This window comes from Procambarus clarkii, chromosome 30, assembly GCF_040958095.1.
Source record: "Procambarus clarkii isolate CNS0578487 chromosome 30, FALCON_Pclarkii_2.0, whole genome shotgun sequence".
In the NCBI taxonomy this organism is placed as follows: domain Eukaryota; kingdom Metazoa; phylum Arthropoda; class Malacostraca; order Decapoda; family Cambaridae; genus Procambarus; species Procambarus clarkii.
Window position 1 is genome coordinate 8,546,574 of NC_091179.1, and position 22,759 is coordinate 8,569,332.

Consider the following 22,759-nt stretch of genomic DNA (forward strand, 5'->3'; position numbering starts at 1 on the left):
GTGTAAAGTTTTTTTTTCATATAAAAAAGGAAAAGAAGAAACCCTAGCATGGTTTCCAGAGTTAGAGGTGAGTGCAGTTACATTAACAGGATAGTTAGGGCCGATCTTCTGTCCACACACAGCATGGCAGATTGCTATATAGCATCACAGGTATATCTCTGCTGGTAACTTTGTAGCTGTGGGTAGTGATTGTTAATGCTGTACTGTGTTTAATTCTCTATTGTTGAGTGATATTGTCTGGGGTGTTGACATCTATAGTCTTCCCATGTTCCCTCTAAGGCTTAACCCTTACACTGCCAAGATATACCTGATCTAGGTGGTTCCCCACATCCAAGGATTTTCAATATGGTAAAAAAATATATATGTATTCTTAAAGGACTGTAGAGCACAAAATTTTAGATAGAAAAAAAAAAAAAAAATAATAGAAAGTAAAATACAGTACTAGTATTACGTAAAAAAAATTAAAATTAAAATTAACTATAAATCTTTTGAACTAATCTTTTATTTTAGGGACAACAGATTTTTGTCCCATTTCACTTAGCTTGCTAATAAAAATTCTTCCAAAACATAAAACCAGCATCAAATGGCCTGTTTTTTATTCAGGTGGATAACCTGAAAAAATCTCGCCAAAGTGGCTCCCCTTTACTGGGTCACATCAGTTGCAGGAGTCCTGTTGACTTCCCTGGGACCAGAGTCAGAACAGAAGCTGAGAGAGCCAGTTTCGTCACTGTCAGCAGAAAGTTTCAGAAGCTTTGCAGACAACTGCAAAGTTCATAGAAAATGAAGCATCGAAACGGCCAAACGATTCTGCAAAGTTGAATTTTACCTGAGGGCCACTAGCACTCCAGTGACTTTGACGAGGACAGGAAGCTGGCAGCTTGTCAAAGGTCCCACATTTGTCCTGATGAGTTTTTCAATCTGGATTTTAAAATTCAAGAGTTTTAATATTTACATGACTTTGGCAGGTAGGCAGTTCCATGGGTTTATAACCCTATGGGGTCAAAAAGCATCTCCTGTTTTTAGTCCTACATTGTGGCTTGCTGAGACTGAAACAATTAAACAATTCTACCTCAGCAGTTGGTTCACTCTAAACTAATTCGAACCTGTTAGTGCCAATAGCCGCCATCAGGTGGCCCAGTGCCCCTGCCCACCTCGTAGGGAAATGGAGCGCCAGCCCATCCCCCATCCTGGGGGGAAAGTCAGAGAGCCACCAGAGCTCTTCCAGAAAGAGGTGTTTCATTACAATGCTGTTTTTCTGAAGAGAAGACCATGAATGGGTCCTTGAAGCTATATCACCATATAGAAACAAGAAACCAAGGGAATTACCAGGGAGGAGAGACGGCAGGAACCATATCAAAGAGGAGACCAAGGGGGCAGGAAATCTGACCCAATGTTGCACACAACTCATCAAGACCAAGGACACGAACCAAATCATAGTCAGCTATGACCCAAAAGCCCTCGAGCCCGAATAGAAGCCCCAAAACACAATGGAGAAATTTGCAGCCAATGCTGAGTACATACGAATACCAAGGGCCCAAGGGTAGGCCGCAGGCTGGCTAGCTGTGATAACACTGCAGACAACCAGAAGAAAACAAGTCTTAGTACAGCGGACAAAGGAAAACTGGGACAACCAACAAGGCGCTTGTCCACCGAGGAAAAAACTGTGGTATGCAGGCAGTGGTGAAGTGCCATCACCGAGCAAAACAAATTATGTACCTCCGGCTAGACCATCTAACCATCACTCGCCAAATGACTCCCACTTCCAGATGCCAGCCATCTCATTCTTCGGCAGAAAATAAGAAGTCAGCAGATGAACAACTGTGACAAGATCATCTCGACCACACTTAAATCCAGCCAACCTGCAATGACCCAGTGCAGTGCCAGGGAGAAATCCTGACTGAAGTGCAACAGCCTGAGAATCAGACCCACCTGAGAATCTACTAATGACCAACAGCAGGAGAGGTCCTATATCTACCAGACCACCTCCAAGCAGGGCAGAACACCCAAGAAAACAACAGATGATCAATAGGGTGGCAAGAAAAGGCTGCAACAGATAAAACCTGGGACAGTATCTTCAGGAAATAGGAGAGGTGAAAAAGTGGAGGCAGACAAAAGGGTAAAGAATCAAGCCGAATCTAATGACTAGGCAAACACAACTTGTCAACAAATGCGATGAGGGTCAAGCAAAATGCCACCACTGACTCCCAAAGGACTGGGACAATCTTTTTGGCAGAACTACAAGCCTCATGGTTTCCACATCTGGGAAGGAAAGGGAAATATCAGGATAAAGTGCCAAGCCATTAGACTCTATAGCCCTGGGAAGGGGTCAGGATAAGGATTTGGGATGGAACGGGGGAAAGGAATGGTGCCCAACCACTTGGATGGTCGGGAACAGAACACCGACCTGCATGAAGTGAGGTCGTCGTTCTACCGTCCAGCTCAAGTGGTTGGTCCACATCCGGGGTGGAAACAAGCAATGCCATGTCCTTGTGGAGTAGCTCAGTGAGTCACTCCATGAGGACTCACACATGCAAGACTGTCACCAATTGCATACATGCTCTATGGTCCTTTGAAATAAGCTGCACATTCAACTCCACATGGCACTGCCACTTATCCATGTCCCTGGGGAGTGCCAGAGCAAACATGTATGACACAGAAATCACAATAGCGTGATGCATCAAATGATGCATCGTCTTGATTAAGTGATGTGATTAAGGCAGCGTCTGGGATGCTCCCGGACGTAGGTTCGAATCCTCGTCACGGCCCTTGTGGATTTGTTCAAACAGGTATGTCCTAGAGCAGAGCAAAAGAAGCACCACCTAAGAAAATTTGAAAGACAGAACCTCCTGTCAATCAAGCATATGGGTCTGACAGAATCCCTACCAAGTCTCAAAGGAAAAGAGAGGGTTGCCAGCCATCCAGGATGAACCTGAAACCTCACAGTGCAGCCACTGAGACAGGCCCATAGTCATAAAGAGGCTGGATTCATCAATGAAAAGAGGTTTGAGTTCTATAGGAGATACTAAAGCAAGTAAGTGTGAACCACTGAATCCAAAATGCAGGAAGACAGGAAACATTCAGAAATACATCCAGAAATATTTCCATTTCTGGAAACATCCAGAAATACAATATAACTCCAAAGCACTGAATGGGATCTGGAATCAAACCCGAGGGGAAGCAGTTGAGTATTCATACTCATATATAGAGGAGGGGCAAGAACCCTTCCCCACCTCCAAAACAAAAGAGCCTCTGCAGAGGGAACTAAGGTCCAAAAAAGTGCCCTTAGAACCTCCTTGGGTTTCCTGTCAGCCTCAGAAGCCTGCCATGAAGGCTCCAGGGCAGGGACATAGTCGACACCTAATATAATACCTGCAACAGAAAGACAGATGTCAGGAAGAATGTCAGGAGCAGAGAATGGGAAGGGTGATAGTGAAGGTGCCTGTCACAAAACCCCAGTGGGACCAGAAGTCTCAGCTGTCTCCACCATGAAAATGGATGGGGTCACCCCTGGTGAAGGCTGAGCTAGAATCTGACCCGACTGAAACCCTCAGACACTTCAGAACCCTAACCAAGGGGAAAGAACAGAAGCAGGGTGAACCTCACCCACTGGAAAAAAAGGAGGAGGTGCAAACTTAGTTCAAGTGAAGGATACCAATATCTCCAATTCTGTGTCCCTAAACTCCATAAGGGCCAACTTTGGGGCTTCCAGACAATATGCCAAGAATGCCTAACTCTTGCAAACCTAGCTTGCAAAGCGGTAGCTGCCTGGAAAGCTTCTAGACCTAAAGCTGAATCAGTAAGGGCAGACACAGTGAGAACAAACTTCACAGGACTTGTGGTAATAGGTGTCACTGATCTAGCAAGCAGCATGGCAGAGGCAGAATGATCATTGTCAGGCAGCAAAGACAATGAACACCCATCAAGCTTACATTTGGTGAGCACAGGCTTGATGGGCCAATCCAGAGACCCTATGAGGGGATTACCAGGGCTTGGAGGTAGCTAACAAAGTAGAAACTCCAGGCACAAGGGCCACTCACTTGAAGAATAGTTACCAAACACAGAGGCTACAATGGGCGAGTGAGGCATGCTCTATAAATAAACACACAAATTCCAGTGCACCCAGAGCAACAAAAGGATGCCATAATCAAAGGCCCAAACAGGAGTGGCCTGGCCTCATAGGGACAAACTCCTGAACATGTCAAATCAGTACAAGAGCAATGCTAGTGGGCCCTCATAGAAGAAAACCCTGAGTGTATGGAACCCAAAGCACAACAAAGGCCAAACCTGCACAGTAAGCCACAGAATAAACACAAGTGATGCTAATACTAAAATAAAGGAACAACACAGTAAATGGTCCTTGGAAAACAAAGTCCAAGAATGGTTAGCACTCAGCTTGAAGCAGAGGAACTTGCCCATGACTGGCAGACCACAGCACTACAGGTAGCAGTAGCCACCAGAACCGAGATGGGAAGCTGACTGATGGCAGGGCCAGCCACATTGTGTGGCAATTTGTATTTATATTTCGACCTAGTTTGAATGAATTCCTTGTTCCATGTGAATTGCCTGCAGAGTTGTTTGGCAGTTATGAGGCTTTGTTTTTTGTGAACCCTCCAGTTGTCTGTAAAGCTTCGCTGACTTTTTGGATGCTTTCCCATTCAGGTGGCAAAGTGTCATTTGCTACTAGCGCTCGCCTATGTGATGGGGAGGAGAGGGGGGGGGGGGGGGGGGGTCAGACCCTGTTCTAGGCCCCAGGTGGCCAAACAGAACTTCTGCAACTGAAGTGACCAATTAGTTTGGAGCAATCTCAGCAAGATAGCTTCAAGGAGCCACCAGAGGCTCCCCAGAATAAAGATACAGTATTACAATGGCTTGAATAATTACCATGAGCATAGGTTGTCTCACTAGACAAGGTCTTTCTAAACACTTTTAGAAATTTATCTAGAAACCTTATTCCTGGAAATTTATAAGAATTTCTATACAGGGGCAGTTTTGTGAGCTTTGAACTTTGCAATTATCTTTCACTGTTCTGAAGTATAAAAAATCAACTAGTAAATATTGGCAAAAATTCAAATGTTTATAATGAAATATGCATAGAAAATCAGTCTACTGTATATTTACTTGAGAGGATTCTTAAATTAAGCAAGGTGCTTTTGTATGGAATTAAAAAGAATTTTATATCTTTGCTATGATTTAAGTACTAATTTTGATCATTAAATGTAAACACACACACACAATACAATGATGCTATTGTAAACCATATCAGTATCATGGGGAAGGGAAGGGACCACCTGCAGTAAAAAATTATCAATACTTGTCAACTGTATTTAAAACAAACCTATTAATAAAATATTCCACAGAATAAGCATTTATTGTTAGGAAAACGACAACTGTTGCCCTCTCCATATAATATAATATTGCAATTACAAAATGGACAAGAATTATTATGAAGTTAGCACCTTCCAAGTCCACTTCCTCAGAAGGATAATGTTGTTTTTAAAGACAATGATTTTATTAATTTAGGAAAAAAGGTATTCACTATGTATTGAAGTTACCTTAAGGAAATTAACTGCAGTAACTTTAATATAATGTTGAACAAACTGTACATAATACAGGAGAGTTTAAATTAAAACCTTATAATCCAGTAGATTTACAGTATATAAGAATAATGACAGTATCCCAGACCAAAAGATCCAAGACTCAATATAATGTTGACCATCTTGCATGACACATGGCAAGCACCTGCCTTGACGCAACATTTACCACCCGAGGCTCTGCACAGGTGACCTGCAGTGCTTAGTGCAGTCACCATGCTACAGATTGAACCAGTGTTCAATTTCTGGGCTGAGGCAGATGTCTGGGCATCTTTCATTACAACTGATGCCTCTGTTCACCTAGCAGGAAATAGGTACCAGTGAGTCATGTGACGTGTGGGTTGCATTCTTCAAGGATGCAAGGTAACCTTGATAAGTCTAACAGGCTTTCTGTCCCTGACAATGAGAAATGATTACGAAAGAGTTTAGCTCTTGATTGAAAATTTGTCAGGTGCCTCAGTTAACTGAAATAGTATTCACAGCCAACCATCCACTTAATTATGGTGGTTCCTAATGTACATACAGTACACTTATGTCTCTAGTTTTACATGTTAAGGCTAAGTAAGCCCATATATTTATTAATTATTAATACAATATAAATAAATATCGGTAACAATCAATGAACATAAAATGGGGCTGTAAATTCCATTTAGAAACTCCTTATTTTATATTACATATTTCTGAGTTTTCATATTTTTGGTTTCTGATATGATTTACAGAAATACTTAAATTTTGAAACAAATGCTTCCCAAGCCCCACACACAAAGTAATCTCACATTCAGCTACTGAGGAACCAAGAGTATGGTAACTGTGCCCACTTGTTACTGTGTCTTCACTCCAGCTCAAATTATTAAAATCTCACATAATTAACTTGATACTAAAAAAAACAGCGTTAAATGTAATGAAATGCCATTTTCTGGATTGAGCACCGGAGACTCCCTGAAACCTACGTTGTGTGTTTTCCCCCCAGAAAAAAAAAAATTACCTGGTAAAAGTAATGAAATGCCTTTTGCTGGTGAGGCTCTCAATAGTCCAGCCAAGCAGTTGGAAATGCACCATGTTTAAGTTGTTTTTACTGCACCAAAAGTCATTTGTCATGTTGCTTGAGGATTTTTTTTTTTTTTTTTTTTTTTTTTTTTAGGCAGTGGCTCGTTTTGTTGTGCTCATGCTTTTCGGTGTTTTCTTTAAGTTTTGGGTCTATTTGTAATGCTCAAGCTGCCCTGGCCTCATAGAACACTAGACTCTGTTCCTGACTCTCAACAGGCAAGGTTGAGTCTCAAAGACCTGGAGCATCTCTGTGCAGCTTGGCTGGGCCAGCACTTACCTCAGGCAGCTACTGAGATAGCCTTCCTAGATATTGGCCAAAGAATTTGGAATATAATTGTGTATGATCAAGCTATACAATATGTGCATCAGTGAGTGTGTTTTTATTTGTTTTTTTTTTTTACTATTTGTGTCTGCAGAATTGAGCTATTAGCTCTTGGACCTGGCCTTTTTAACCAATCTATTTTCCTCTATTATATCTACTACATAAATTTTTCTCTCACACACACACACACACATTCCCAGGAACTGTCTACCTATTTACTGCTAGGTGAACAGGGACATCAGGGTGACAAACTCTGCACATTTGTTTCCGCTTCAGCCGGAAATCGAACCCGGGGCCCTTAGGAGTACGACACCCAAGTGCTGTCCACTCAGCCACGAGGCCGCTCTGAGTGCGTGTGTGTGCGTGTGCGTGTGTGTGTGTGTGTGTGTGTGTGTGTGTGTGTGTGTGTGTGTGTGTGTGTGTGTGTGTACTCACCTATTTGTATTCACCTGGTTGTGCTTGCGGGGGTTGAGCTCTGCTCTTTCGGCTTGCCTCTCAACTGTCAATCAATCAACGGTTACTAACTACTAACTTTTTTTTAGCATTGTGTGTGTGTGTGTGTGTGTGTGTGTGTGTTTGTTTTTAACTACACAAAATTTAATCCTCAACTTCAAGGACAAATCTTGCAAGTTAATATAAGCAAAATACAAAAATTACGTAAGACCCACAATTTCCAACACAGCTGGAATGTAGGAGAAAGAGTCCCCCTTTGTAAGACTATTGAATAGTAATTACATTATATGAGTATGACATTAACAAGCTGTTTCATAAAAAATTGTCAAAATTTGAAATAAAATGCAAGTACTTATAATTTGTGAAGCATTACTTGGTGATAAAATCACACAGCATTTTATATATATATATATATATATACATACAGAAGGGCAATAATATCATTACACTTTATGTATCACATTCATACATCCTTCAATAACTATAAAATCTATAAATGACTAAAGAATCTTATCACTGTGCACAGTTGATTTAAAAATGTACATACTACTCACTCTGTATAAAAGCCATTACATTCTTCCCTGACACCCAAACATATTCTTTACTATAGATAAATTTACTGATAGGGTTGACATCACCTAGCAGGGTGATAATGACTAGTAAACTAGATCATATTCTAAAAACTGAGATTAATAACCATATTTTGAATCTCCCTTGATGCTGCTATGCATCACATAATTTGTTCACAGCTTTTCTTCTTTTGATAATTACTTTATTACTTGGACACAGCTTCTCATTATGAACATCACACCTTGTTCAAAAATTTTTGTTTTGTTCCTTCCCTCCCATAGAAAATGGCCTTAGATGGTGTATCACTAACTTAGCTGGAGAATTTTTTTTAAATTTTATTAGAAAATATAGACTTCAGCCTTACATTTTATAATACTGTAAAAGATGTTGATACAAATAATGAACGGCCAATTTCCCCATAACTTCCTTACTGCATTTATGAGATTACAATCAGTTAATTAAAATATTTTTGGTTTTAGTAATATGTATATAAATACTAAGTCTAAATACAAAAACTGAGTGTCCCCTAAAAAAAGTAGACAGAGTATTTTTTCTAATGATATTTTATAGGTACTGTACAGTAATATGTAAATAAATGCCATTTTGGGTGGGAGAAAATTCAATGTATATAATTTTGCTTTTATAGATGATGTACTTATTTAACAACTTCTACATAAAAAAAAAACCAGCATTGAATGTAAAGAAATGTAATTTTCTGGGTGAGCCCCGGAGGCTCCCTGGAGCTATTGGGCTAATATTTGATACATTAGACCAGAGCTTTAGTCAATGGAGTTCTGCATACCATGGACCACAAGCCAGAACCTGGCCCCCTCAGAAAGATACAGGGAGCACTGGCCCTGGAAAATCTTCATGTAGTTGGGGGCTTACCTTATCTGCCATTGACTGTGGTTAGGCACCCAGAAAGGTAGGCATAACAAAACAGACCCCACAAGGTAAGAAAAATGCAAATGTAAGTCGAACAGAGAGGTAGAACTTCAATTCCCAGGGAAACAGGGAAACAAGCAAACACCACACAACCTCGTCGCATCCGGCGCATCCCCGGCCACAGAAGCCGAGGTGTGCAGGCAACTGCAAAGAGCCGCAACCGGACAACACATGATGCACCCGATCCCCGGCCTGACCAACCAAGCATCAATGACCCCAAGGACCCCTCTGGAAAGCAGTCGTCTCATTCTTCTCCAGAAAATTAGGTCAAAAGCTGCAACCGAACAAACAAACTACCAGGACCAAAGGAACAGAAACCCCCTGCGCTGGAGCAGAGCATGAAGCTCACCGTCATAACCCCCAGAGGCTAATGCCAATATAAAGAGATCCTCGGAAAAACAATCTTGAACCAAAGGGGCCACCAGAACTGAGGAGAAGAGAGATAGGGGAGCACCCTGTCCAAGAACCAGTGAAGCCCAGGTGGCGCATGAGCAGGCCGGAGGTGTAACAAAGCATGAGAAAGCTTATGGAATGGGGCAGGAGTGACATTGACCCCGAACGCAAGCTACAGCGGCTCCGCCAACGCCGCACGATATGAGGTGACATTAGTAGGCATTAAATGACAGTCCTGAAGGAGCCAAGACAGAAAGGACAAGACAACCCAATCAGAAACAGAAGACAACTGACAAAGAGAGAGAAAATGGCAAAAAGAATGCCAGGAAATTTCAAATTGTCGCCAAAACGAAGCTCTCGGGTGGGACACCTTCAACAAACCCACCTGATCACCAAATAAATGACCCGACATGTACCGGACCGGTCCGTGCTGCTGAAAGAGGCGGAGCCGTGGACCTAAGGACCTTTCCTAAGAGTCGAAGCCAAGTTATGGACACTGAGCAAGCAGCGCCTGAAACCAAGGCTGTGCTGGCCACCAAGTGGCCCCTAGGATGACTCTCCCATGGGAAGACTCCAACCGAGCCATAACCTGAAGCAACAGCCGAACCGGGAAAGAGGTACAGGGAACCCCACCTCGACCAGTCCTGCCGAAGAGCGTCCACTATGAATGCCCCGCAATTGGGGAAGGGCACCACATAACTTAGTAATGTTCCCTAGTTATCACACCACACAACAGCGTGGTGTGATGTTTGCTTGTTTCTTTGGGAATTGAGGGAGTTCTACTTCTCTGCTCGACTTTCGCTTGTATTTTTCTTACCCTGTGGGATCTGTTTTGTTACACGTACCTTTTTGGGTGCCTAGTCCCAGTCGATGGCAGATAAAGTAAACTCCCAACCACAGGGGAGATTTTCCAGGGCCATTACTCCCTGCACCTCTCTGAGGGGGCCCAGGTCCTGGCTCGTGGTCCACGGTAAGCAGAACTCCTTTGACTAAAGCCTGGTCTAATGTATCACATATTAACTTGATGGCTCCAGTTAGCCGAAGGGGCTCCCCACAGAAAAGTAATTTGCACACAAGCTATCCCGAAATATTTGTTATAATTTTCAGTATTAATATTTTGGTAAAGTTACATAAAACAGATAGTTAATGTATAAGAACTTAAAACAGTGGATGTAATATATTTAATTAAATATACAAAATTTATTTTGGCTGGACCTGGTGTCCATGAGGACTCTGGAGGTCACCCCCCCAAAAATCTGGCTAACTCTACTTCCTAGGGACATAAAAGGAGAGTCCAGTCATAATTAAGTAATTTAAAAGTTCCATAAAACTCATCCTTTGACAAGGGAATTAATCACTCTCAAATATGAATACCATTATCACATTTTACTTTAAATTAAGAACAATTAATGAAGGAAGACACATTACAAATGTAAAAATAATACAAATTTTGCAAATAATTCTTTTTTAAACAAAGGCATTAAAATATAAGACTACAAATGCATAAATTCTTATAATGGGAAATATAAAAGTTCTAACTACATTTAAACATTAAGGCCACCCTATGACAAGGCATTATGTCCTTGTTTGTGACATTAAGAAGCATATCTAGTTCACTGTCCTTTCCACATTTCCCGATTCATTTATGAATCAGCTTTTTCTAGTCTCTTGTGAATGCTAGTCACCATTAAATGCCTCAGAATTGGACTTTCATGACTAGAATCAAAATTGTTTTACTTTATGAACAGCGCACGTAAAATCTCTATGCATATTTTCTGATAACTTAGTTGGAAATTAAGAAATCTTCAATATATATATATTTTTTTTTTTTTAATATTAGCTATTACCTATGTGTTTGTAGTAACTATGATTTTAAACCATAACAATTAATTGTTTTGAGTGTTTTCACATTTCTTAATGTAACCAATTTTTAGTACTTTGTCATTCACGACTTCCATTTACTTGTGTTGTTATAATACTTTTAAGTCAAATGGCTTGCATATATTCATTGTTTCCTATATCTGATATAATCCAATTTGATTCACCACTTTCCTGAAGGCCTTAAATAATGATCATCCACATAAAATGAAGACAAACCCACTGTTTTAATGTCAAAGTGGCATCGTGATGCCCGGTATTGTATCACATGAGTAAGTATCTAGTATTGCAGCAGCACCATACATACATCCTTCATATACTGTACACCAGTTTTCCTCACCTATTCACAATCTACACGTTAATAACCTGACACCTACTCAGCACATAAATAATGTCAGCTTCATCACACTGATCAAGTAATTGGTCTGATTTTTGTCAAGAATAAACTACTATTATGCAGAAAACACTTATAAAATAATATTACTGCCTAATTATTGCATTAACAAATTAATGCTTGTCTCTTGTGAATGAATTGTCAAGATTCTGAATTCTTGACAATGCACCTGCTTGGCATTCAGGTAATTACTTGCAAAATTAATGAACAGTGAAATATAAAACAAATGGTCATTATACAATATAAATATCCAATACAAAACTCTCTTCACCAAAGCAAATCAAACCACTACTCTCACTTGGGTACTTGATCTTTAAGGTACAGTACCTAAGATGCATGCACATGTAATAAATATTATACATGGTTAATGTATATATAAATACTAGATGATCATCCGATATAAAATTAAAATTTTAATTCAATAGCAAACTGACTGTTAATTAATTAACACTTTCGCCTGGGGACAACGCAGTATGGCATCAAAAATTTATTAGACGAATGTGTGGGAATGACACATCCGTGGGTCAAAAATTGAAAATGCATGGCCTGCTTTTGGCTTTGCTGCGGGTGGGGCACGCCACGGTTTAGGACATTATATGCACATACAGTACTCCTATAGGGAATTCTATTGTGAGCACATTGATACCAAAATGAAAGACCTAGGACAAGAATTGAGCTGACCAAAGTGAAAAGAGAGAACACATTTTATTGCTCTTGCACACTCACGGGTAACGCGCGGCCAATTTCTTGGTTTGGTGCGGGTGGTACGCCGGGCTTTTGGACTTTATATGCATACTCTTCCTGTAGGGAATTCTATTGCAAACACATTGAAACCAAAATGAAAAACCTAGGACGAAAATTGAGGTGACAAAACTGAAAAGAGGATACACTTTTCAGTATTACCGCACTCACATGGACTGCCCGGCCCACCTTCGGGTGGTCTGGCACTCGCTCGCCCAAAGCGCGAAAGTGTTAAATGTTATACTGTACATAACATTTGTAAATACTGTAACATTTTAACGATTGAGATGCAGATTTGGAAAGACATTGTATAATTTATGAACCATGGTTTGGTAACACGCTAGTTTTGAGAATACATTTCATCTGTTATTACAATCCAGTAACCTAAACAACTCATGAACACATTTAATATTTTCACAGCATTAAGAAGTTTTAGCCAAGAGAGCATTCAATGTATTTGCTTATATTTAACAGAACATAATGCTTTCTATCAACATGTATGAAATAGCTGCTACACAGTATGGCAACCTCTCTGGTCCTGGATTCATTACCATCTACACCTTCATCAAGGTCTGAGATCATTTCCCAGTCCTCCACTTTCTCCCATAGAGAACTGCCTATATGACCATAGTGCCTCACATTCTATACAGTATCCTAATGTTACTATTTTGGGCAAGTTTAACTGTTGTTGATTTGTAAAACAATAACAAATCATTTGTGACATATCCATCACACACACGTCATTATTGATTATGAGGTTTCAACTTGTACATTTTAACCCTTTTGCTGCCAAAAGTGCTTATGGTCACCTGACAGGCCTGATTTTCCAACAAGTGACCCCGCGTCTAGGTACCTAGAAAAAATGCTTATACATTCTATAATGGTCGCTCAATTGTACTGGAAGTTCAAACACAGTTTGAAGTCAGTAGCTGCAGCCGTTTCTCAGTGACAGTAGAAAACGTTACTGCATGTGATAAGTCAAAATCCTCTAGAATGATTCCATCAAATCCTATTCATGCATTAGTTCAAAATCTGCAAGAGTGCCCATATCAAATTCTATACTCACTTATTTGCATGATTTTTGTTGCTATAATTAATTTTTTTTTTTTTTTTTTACATTGTGATGTGTGAATACTAGATATAATAAGCACATTAGAATAAATTTAAAAGTTTGTCGATAGTTTCATTTTTGGCATGGTATAAAGAGTATGCTTAAAAGAGTATGCTTATTTCTTATTAGAAATGTATAAAAATAAGAAAATAACACAAATCAACTAAAAAACCATATAAATCAATATACTGTACTTAAAATAAACAAATGAGATTTTTTTATACCAAAACATGTCAAATTCCTTAGGAAATTACATTATTAATTGTATTTACAATTGTATACTACACACTTGTGGCCTGCTCTAAGTTACTCGTGCAATTTTTTATATTATACGGTCACTTCAACTTTTATTAAAGTTGTTTTTAATTTTTTTACCATTATTCATTTTTAATATTTTCTCATCTTTGATATGGAAAGAATGCTTAATATTCTGATTAGGAATGCTTTAAAAATAAAGAAAATTAAAAACAAAACTCTATTAATGAAAAAAAAAAATCATTCCTATTATACGAAGATATTCTATGACTAGGGAATACTTATGGCCCAGGGGTGAGGACCTTAGACCATGATTTCTATTATGTATATCAAGGACTAAAAAAGTGGGGGCTTATTTGTTTAATTTTTCACTATGAATTAAAGAATATTTAAGCATTTTTAATAGTATAGATGGAAGGAGCAGGTTTGTACTTGCTATAAAGGTACCAAAAAATGCAAAACAAATATTTCTATCAGGTTTTTTCTTTATCATCGGTGGGAACAAAAGGTTCCAGAGGGTGTTGCAGCAAGAGGGTTAAACTACAAAAGTATATACGAAAACTTTCAATTCACACTGGTTTAGGAACTCAGGAAATTTATGCTTATGTTTCTAACTTTGTATGATGCTCTCATAAAAATAAAGATCAATAATTAAAGTATAGTACTTATTAACACATACAATAAAAGACTCAAATATATTGTTAAAATGCATTCTTTCTATTATTTTCTTATTATACAGTATAAGAATAAATTAAAATGTACAGGTCATAATGAAAAAGATAAAATTTGCTGTGGTAAAAGAAAAAAAAAAGTCCACTGACAAATGAACAGTTGAAGCATAAAAATCAGTGTGGCATAATAGGATATCTATATTTAATAATAATTTACCATAACACATAAATTTTCTAAAATCTTATACTGCAGAATAAACTTCGTAGGTATAATATTGGAAACTCTTGTCTCACTTTTAAAGAATATAATTAATAATGCCATTTCTTAAATGGATTGAAGATGACAGAGGAAATACAACTAATTAATTAAAAGACTATCCTTTACCAAAAATGTCAAAACTCCTTCAGTGATATGCTCCATCAACATGGCACATGGTAGTATTTTACACATATACACTGTACTGGTATTCCTACTGAGCATTAACAAGAGAAATGCATCATTCAAGTTTTCCAATACTGCTCTGATGAAAAGGAATCTATAACATTCATTCTTACAAAAAATAACACCCTCCTCGTTGAGGCACGTTACACACAAATTTGACTTGATCCACAAACATGACCTGAGGATACTTAAGTATGGAAAGGATCTAGTTCTACGTCATAGCAACAGGTACGATCAGGATGTGCTGTAATTCTTGGCTTCCTCCTCGCTCACATTACCTTACTTCATAAAATATTAAATAATCTCTAATTTCTGATATAACTGTCATCTATGTCTCCAAATACAATAGACTACCACTCTCCCTCTCATTTTCAGAATCCTCTTCCATGAATGGCGGTAATGTTAGAGACACACGTTCTGACATATTTTCTGGCTTAAGGAATCTGTATGAATAATCATTCGACCAGCACAAGAAGCCTGTAGATCTTGCCTGTAAAGAAAAGATCATATATAATTATTACATTAATAAATTAATAAATGGCATTCTAATACAGTACTGTACGAATGTCTGTAACTTCTCAATGTATTTTATGTTCCATTATTTAACTAATTTTCTACATAATATAACAAAACACAAGTCTGAAGTATCATTACTATTACTACTGTATAAGCATATTTGTAAAAGTAAACTTAACCATTAAATATACAGTACATCAATACTGCTTATAGAATCCAAGGGGTAGATTAACAACTTAAAAGTCAAACCTACTTTACTTATCATTCTACAAAGTAACTTCTACAGGTTTAAAAGATTTGCCAAATTAAACACTGGTAGAATATAGCTTATAGACAAACTAGAAATATCATCCAAAACACCGAGTACGTACCTGAAGTATAGTGAACACTGCGCCAAATATGACAATATTGATGAGACAAATAACAGCAACAATTGAAGTGACAGATGGGTAGTATGATACTCTATGTGGCGTGTGGTGGGAACCAGAGTCCAAGCTGAGAGCTATTCTCCGCTTGTCTGCCGAGACAGCACCGTAACACAAGCCTAATATATGAAAACAATTTCATTTTTTTGATTTCAGGATAATATATCTACTAAATGGTAAGCAATTAAAATTGAAATGTATATAATAGTGACTACAAATGTAGAGCATAGAAGAGCACACAAGTATTGTTTGCATTACTTTGCAAAACAATTACAAACATGGATTTTCCGATTAAGAAAATAATATTATGATTTATACTTCAACATACTGTACCTGTACTTAAAATTAAACAATTATGACCAATTAACTTGTGTCATTGCTTGAGTGCCAATTGGCACTACACACTGTACAGCCACCAACATATATACTTTCCAGACACAGGTTTTTCAGATTCACAACTTTCTCATTTTTTATTTATCCAAATTAAGTCCCACCTAGAACTTAAAAATATTTAAAATTCTAAAGGGCTCGGCCTCAAACATTACGGATTTTGGATGCTCAACTGTACCAAGACAGTAGTGTTCCCCAAGAACAAATTTTTAATCTTCACTTCTACTGACTAGTGGCTATATAAATATTTACTCTATCAACCGATTCAAAGCATTTTATCATAAACATAATATATACGAAATGTAGATCTAATTGTTACAAAAATAATACGTACAAGTGCTAATTAAAATCTTAAAGCTGGACAATAAAGCTGTATAAATGTAACAAGCCCGTCCAAATTTGTTTATGGTTTTGAAAGTTTGGGTCATGTGTCAAGGTTTAATTTTTTTTTTTTTATATATATACAAGAGTTGTTACATTCTTGTACAGCCACTAGTACGCGTAGCGTTTCGGGCAGGTCCCTGGAATACGATCCCCGCCGCGAAGAATCATTGTTACAACCAAGTACACATTTTACTGTTGCGTTAAAGAGGCTACAGTTAAGGATTTGCGCCCAGTAAATCCTCCCCGGCCAGGATACAAACCCATTACAAAGCGCTCGCGGAACGCCAGGCGAGTGTCTTACCACTACATCACGGAGACTAAAGCACTAAAGACTAAAGTTTTGGAAGCAAGCCTAATCTTTCTGTATTTTGAAGGGTTTCATTATAATGGTATCCTACTGTTCTGAATAATAGTTATAATCAAATGGTTCCCTGGAAACACAAACCATAACTGTCTCTATTTTCCACTTGTTACAACTTGTAATAAAGTTGTTACATCTTGGCTTATGACGTATTAAAACGTTGCTACAACTTGCTATATTGGTTGTTATAACTGATTAGGAGGTGTTAAAACTTGTTCAAACGTTGTACCAACGTCGTAGTTTCAGTGTGTGTTTGGCGGGTTAGATGCCGATATCAAAAAATATATATAAATTTTACATACCAGTAACAGGATCACAAGAACAACAAGGCGTGTCATGCTCCCCTTCCGTCACGCCAGAAGGACAACATGTTCGGCAGGTACTAGTTGCAGGATGGAGAGACATGGGCGCTTGGCATGATGTGCAGCCATTATCTCTACCGGATGAGCAAGTAAGACATGACTTGCTGCAGGGTTCACATGCCTGAGAACTGAGGTTATAATAGCGTCCAGACTGACATTCAATGCACATTCCGCCATCAAGTGTGAGATAGTCATGACAAGAAGTGCAGTCATTGAGACCTGAACCTGAAAGAAATGTCAGAATTAATTTTGTTTTTGTTTTTAATGTACAGTATAGTTAAACTTTTAACAGTTTTGTAAATATTAATTTGATCAATGCTACATTTGTAAATATATAATACAATAACTACATTACAGACTGACAGTGTTAGATGTGAGTACAGTACCTATCTATATAGAAATTTATAATGTTATCTACAAAACATTGCTTATAATTGTAAATAATAAGGAATTTTTTATTAAGATACATAATTGGCAAACATTATTGAAATTCTGTTTTCTGAGTTGTCTCCTGGTTGCTCCCCAAACCATGCAGTTAATATGGAACCCACAGGTATAAACAAAAAATTCACTAGACTAGTACACACAGAAATCACAATAGCGTGATGCATCAAATGAACAAATCCACAAGGGCCATGATGAGGGTTCAAACCTAACCTAACCAAACCGGTTGCAATTCTTATACCATGTCGTAGCTCAGTTGATTAAGGCGCGTCTGGGATCCTCTTGGACGTAGGTTCGAACCCTCGTCACGGCCCTGGTGGATTTGTACACTAGACTCTGTTTATCTGCTTCTTTCCCTAATAGGTATGTTTGCTAATCATCCTGAAACAAATTAAAGATAGAAGAGCACCATGCAGGAATTGACACTAGGGAAAACATGGTGGCATCCCAGTGTGTGTAGGAACAAATCCAGTACCATGACCTAGACCCAATATAAAATCCCAAGGAAGCAGAATCCCTTGAGAGTATTGGAACCATTCTGTAAGCTACACCAAACACCACCAGAGAAGATGCCTCTGAAGGCTGTTGACCTTCAACAATCTGTGTCAGAAGGTAACTGAACGGCGATGAAGTGGAAGGCAAGGTTCAAATACGTAAATGATGGGTAACTAAGCACGTGAGGCGAGCTCTAATGCATGAGAACTCTTTGGACAAAGTCTCAAAGAATAACTAAATAGTAGTGAAATATCTTGGTGTTATAGGTTCAGTCATATTTCTGAAAAATATAGTTTTGTTAACAAGCAAAAGCACCTTCCTGATCAAGGAAATGTGGTTGCTTCCCCAAGTACAAATCTGCTGTCACTGACAGGATTCATAAATTGTCAGGCAGAACAACACACAACTTGCATGCATACAGTATATATATATGCATGCAAGTCGAAGGCCCTCACAAATCTTGGAGAGAAATTCTAGCTACTCACCCTTACAAGTTTGGCAATTATGATAACAAGGGTGGCATTCACTTCCTTCTGGGTAATGGGAAGGTGGACATGTGCTATGACAAGACGAATTAAGAAGGAAGGAGTTATTAAAGCACGCAGCGCACTGGTCACTTCGAGGTCCATAACACGTTTGGCAAGCATCTTCACATGGAGAACAGATACTGCGGTCACTGTAGAACCTGGTGGATAAATTAAAGGATAAAACTTTTCTGCTTTCTAACTTTAAATCCTGTAACATGATACTGCATACAAAATATTGTATTTAAGCTTAACAAAATTAATATCTGCTAATAATAAACAGGTTATTTCAATCATTGTAATTTATTAATTGTATTAATTTCAATTATGGTACCTTTTAAGACTTTGGCAATTTCAGAAAAATATTGCTGAACACAGAATATAGATATGCAAATATAAAATAACCATATTACAGTACATCTCTTGAAAATTGATAATGCATTAATAACAATCATAATTTTTGTAGTTTTTATTACATGGCATTTGCAAAGTAATGAAAATGCAAATGTATTTAAAAGGCAATAGCCCCTTGTGAAGCAGCTTTCATAAAACACAACTTGGAAAAGTTGTAGTAATGTGACTGTTTGCCTGCTGGACCTTAAGGCCATTTGTTAATTAATGTACATTAGTCCCTGATGACCATATCTTAGTACAGGGGTACCTCGGTTTAAGAGTTTAATCCGTTCCTGGAGACAGCTTATATTCCGAAAACTGGTATTCCGAAGCTAATTTCCCCATAAGAAATAATGGGAAATGAATTAATCCGTTCCTGATTACCACAAAAACCCCACATCAAATTAAATTTTTATACCTAATTCATCTAAATAAACCTACAAAACTATGTTCAAGTTATTACTTACCCTTGCTGAGGACTGCTGTTGGTGTATGGAAGATGTGAGGAGGAGGGAGGAGGAGAGGTGTTACTGTTTGGAAGGGGAGTCTCCTTCCATTATAACATCAGGCAGTGAGGACTTCACTGGTATGCACACTCTGGCACATTTTGCCTGCATACCACTAGGACTTGTTTGTTTTACTAAGAATCTGTCTAAAGACACTTGTTTTTCCCTACATTTTAACACTTGTCTGTAGTAAGACATCACATTGTCATTTAAAAGGTCAATGCAACGGCCTGCTACAGCTTTATCTGGGCGAGTTTTTCCAACAAAACTTTGCAGTTCTTCCCATACTTCACACATTTTCTTAATCAAGAAGGGACATCCTCTACTCACAGCTATTTTCTTAGGTTGAACCTTACCAATGGTTTTCTTGAGACCCATGGTGATGACAACTTTTATGCTCAAATGGCCAAAAACCAGCGTTGAATGTAATGAAACGCCATTTTCTGGGTGAGCCCCGGAGGCTCCCTGGAGCTTATCGGGCTAATGTGTGTTATGTTAGACCGGGACATTAGCTAAGGAGTTCAGACCTACCAGGGACCAGCGCCAGAACCTGGCCCCTTCAGAGAGGTTTCAGGGAGCAATGGCCCTGGAAAACCCCATATGGTTGGGGGTTTTCCTTATCTGCCATCGACCGGGGTTAGGCACCCAGAAAGGTAGGCGTAACAAAACAAACCCCACATGGTAAGAAACTACAACAAAAACCGAACAGAGAGGTAGAAAACTCCCTACAATCCCAAGGAAACAAGCAAACAAGCAAACATCACACTTTACTGCCGCGCCGATCGTCCGCGCAGCCCTCCCCACCCCGGGAGGGGGAGGGGGGAGCCCCGGACCTACCGCGCCGGCTGCAAAGCTCCAGTTCGGAAGCTAAGCCTCAACCAACGCGAAAAAACCGCCGACCGGTGGGAGGGAGGGTTTCCAGGGAGCCTCCGGGGCTCACCCAGAAAATGGCGTTTCATTACATTCAACGCTGGTTTTCTGTGGGGAGCCCCTACGGCTCCCTGGAGCTTCATACCCAAAGAGAAGGAAAAGAAAGGGCTAACCCGGGAGGCGGCCGCCACAAACTCTGCAACGCAAAGCCAAGACAACCGGTCGCAAACCTGCGACCCAAGGCAACAAGAACGCCCAAGAACAGACGCACACATGGATGGGCGGCCAAAAACCTGTGCGACCCACAATTCCCTGCGCCCGAAATGAGCCCGAGACGTCACCAACACAGCAGCAATTGCTGTAAACGTCTGAACAGCACGGGCGCAAAGACAGACCGCAGTAAGAAGGAAAACACTGCGGACGACCCGGGAGACCCGAGCCCTGAAAACAGGGAACGAAGGAACCGGAGCAACCACAGCGCATCCCCAGGCACGGTACGCCGGCAACAGCAAAAAGCACAACTGGACAACACAGGACGCACCCCCCGGCCAAACCAAACAAGTACCAATACCCCAAGAACCCCTCCGGAAAGCAGCCGCCTCGACCGTCGCCAGGACAGAGAAAGGCTGCACACCAATAAAGCTACCACCCGTACCAAAGAGGAGGAAACTGAAACCGAAGGGGCTACCACAAACTGAGGGGAAGAGAAGAAGGCACCCTGAACAAGGACCAGGATGGCTCAGGCGACTCATGAGCAGGCCGGAGGGGAAACAAAACGCGAGAAGACGTAATAAACGTCATACAGTCTCCAAGACGAAGCTCGCAGGTGGGACACCGTCAACAAAGCCACCTGAACACCATAGAGATGGCGATACCTGCGTCAAAATACCAGACGCGAAGAGCCAAAGAGAAGGCCGAACCAGTCACGGACAGGACCGATTCGGCCTGCCGAAAGAGGCGAAGCCTCAGGAAAAACGCCCCGGGTACGGACACCTATCAAGCAGCGTCTGAAAAGAAGGCCGGGCCGGCCACAGTGGAACCATAAGGACTGTTCTCGTGGGAATGGGCTGTAACTGAGCCAGAACCCGAAGCAACAGCTGGACCGGGAGAAGAGGTACAGGTACCCCCCACCTCGACCAGGCCTGCCGAAAGCCTCCACCGTGAAGTCCTCGCAGGTGGGAAGGGCGCCACAAAACGGGCGACGCCTAGACCACGCCGACCCGAAGACGTCCATGGCCAGGAGTCCATAAGCCCAACAGAGCCAACAAAACGAATCGGCGACGACTGGCCAACCCACGAAGAGGAATGAACCGAGACAGCTGTCCACCAGGACGCAGGACACACCCCGGACACGAACCACACGGTTAACCAAACCCCCGTGGTTCCGGCAAGAACCACCAGAGAACAGTCCAAACAGAGCTGAACGGTAGAGTACCTAGTGACCCAAACCCTCCGAAGCGCAACCAGACAGCCATGAACACCTGAACCAGGCTGTGAGCCCGACGGACAGACAGACTCCATCAACCTCGGCCGACCTGGTGAGCACTGGTCACAAAGCCCCAGCCGAGAGACGACCCGTCCGTGAACACATCGAGCGAAGGCTCGGGGAGCCGCCAAGGCACGGAACCCCGAAAACCCCAAAGAGGAAGCTGGTGACGCAGCACCAACACCAGATCCCCAGAGGAACCCAAGGAATGCAAGAGGCGGAAGTGGAGTCTCCGTAGGAACCAACCGACGCCGGAGCCAAACCCGACTCCGCGGGCAGACAAGCACGCCGAAGTGCAAACTCCCGCACAACCGCCCAAGCAACCGCTGAGCAACCCGGGACCCCCTCCTGAACAGCCAAAGGCGGGACCACAGCCACAGTAACACTTCCGGAGGGAAGACAATGAGGGGCCCAAGAGCCTGAAACAAGGCCCAGGTCCGAACCCGGGACGGAAACAGAAGGTAAAACCTCCAGAGCACCAGGAAACCAAACCCAGCGATCTGGAAAGAACCATCCCCTGGCGAGCAGACAAGCGGACTGACCGGGAGCCCACTCCAGCCAGTCGTCGAGGTAGGCCAGACACCGAATCTCAGACGCAGACAGGGCACTAAGATCCGGGAAAGATGCAAAGAGTATACAAAGTGCCCTTCACAAAATAGGGAATGCAATAAAAACAGCAAACCTGAAGCCCCAACACCAAAGCATTGTATGACAATCATATGAAGACATTATGACAAATGACAATCATTATATGACAATATGACATATGACAATCATTATATGACAATAT

The 22,759-nt window shown here is 40.6% G+C and overlaps 1 protein-coding gene across 2 annotated transcripts in view; it reads right to left on the bottom strand.

The window, feature by feature from the left end:
• Positions 1–14,396: 14,396 nt before the first annotated feature.
• Positions 14,397–22,759, bottom strand: part of Fur2 (furin-like protease 2) — a 103,252-nt gene continuing 94,889 nt past the window's right edge. For both annotated transcript variants that reach the window (XM_045754168.2, XM_045754167.2), the window contains exons 18-21: positions 18,676–18,875; positions 17,192–17,476; positions 15,701–15,873; positions 14,397–15,303 (exon numbers count right to left, since the gene is read on the bottom strand). In XM_045754168.2, the coding sequence (XP_045610124.2) occupies positions 15,142–15,303; positions 15,701–15,873; positions 17,192–17,476; positions 18,676–18,875 (820 nt within the window). In that variant the 3' untranslated portion in view covers positions 14,397–15,141. The remainder of the gene's footprint in view (positions 15,304–15,700; positions 15,874–17,191; positions 17,477–18,675; positions 18,876–22,759) is intronic.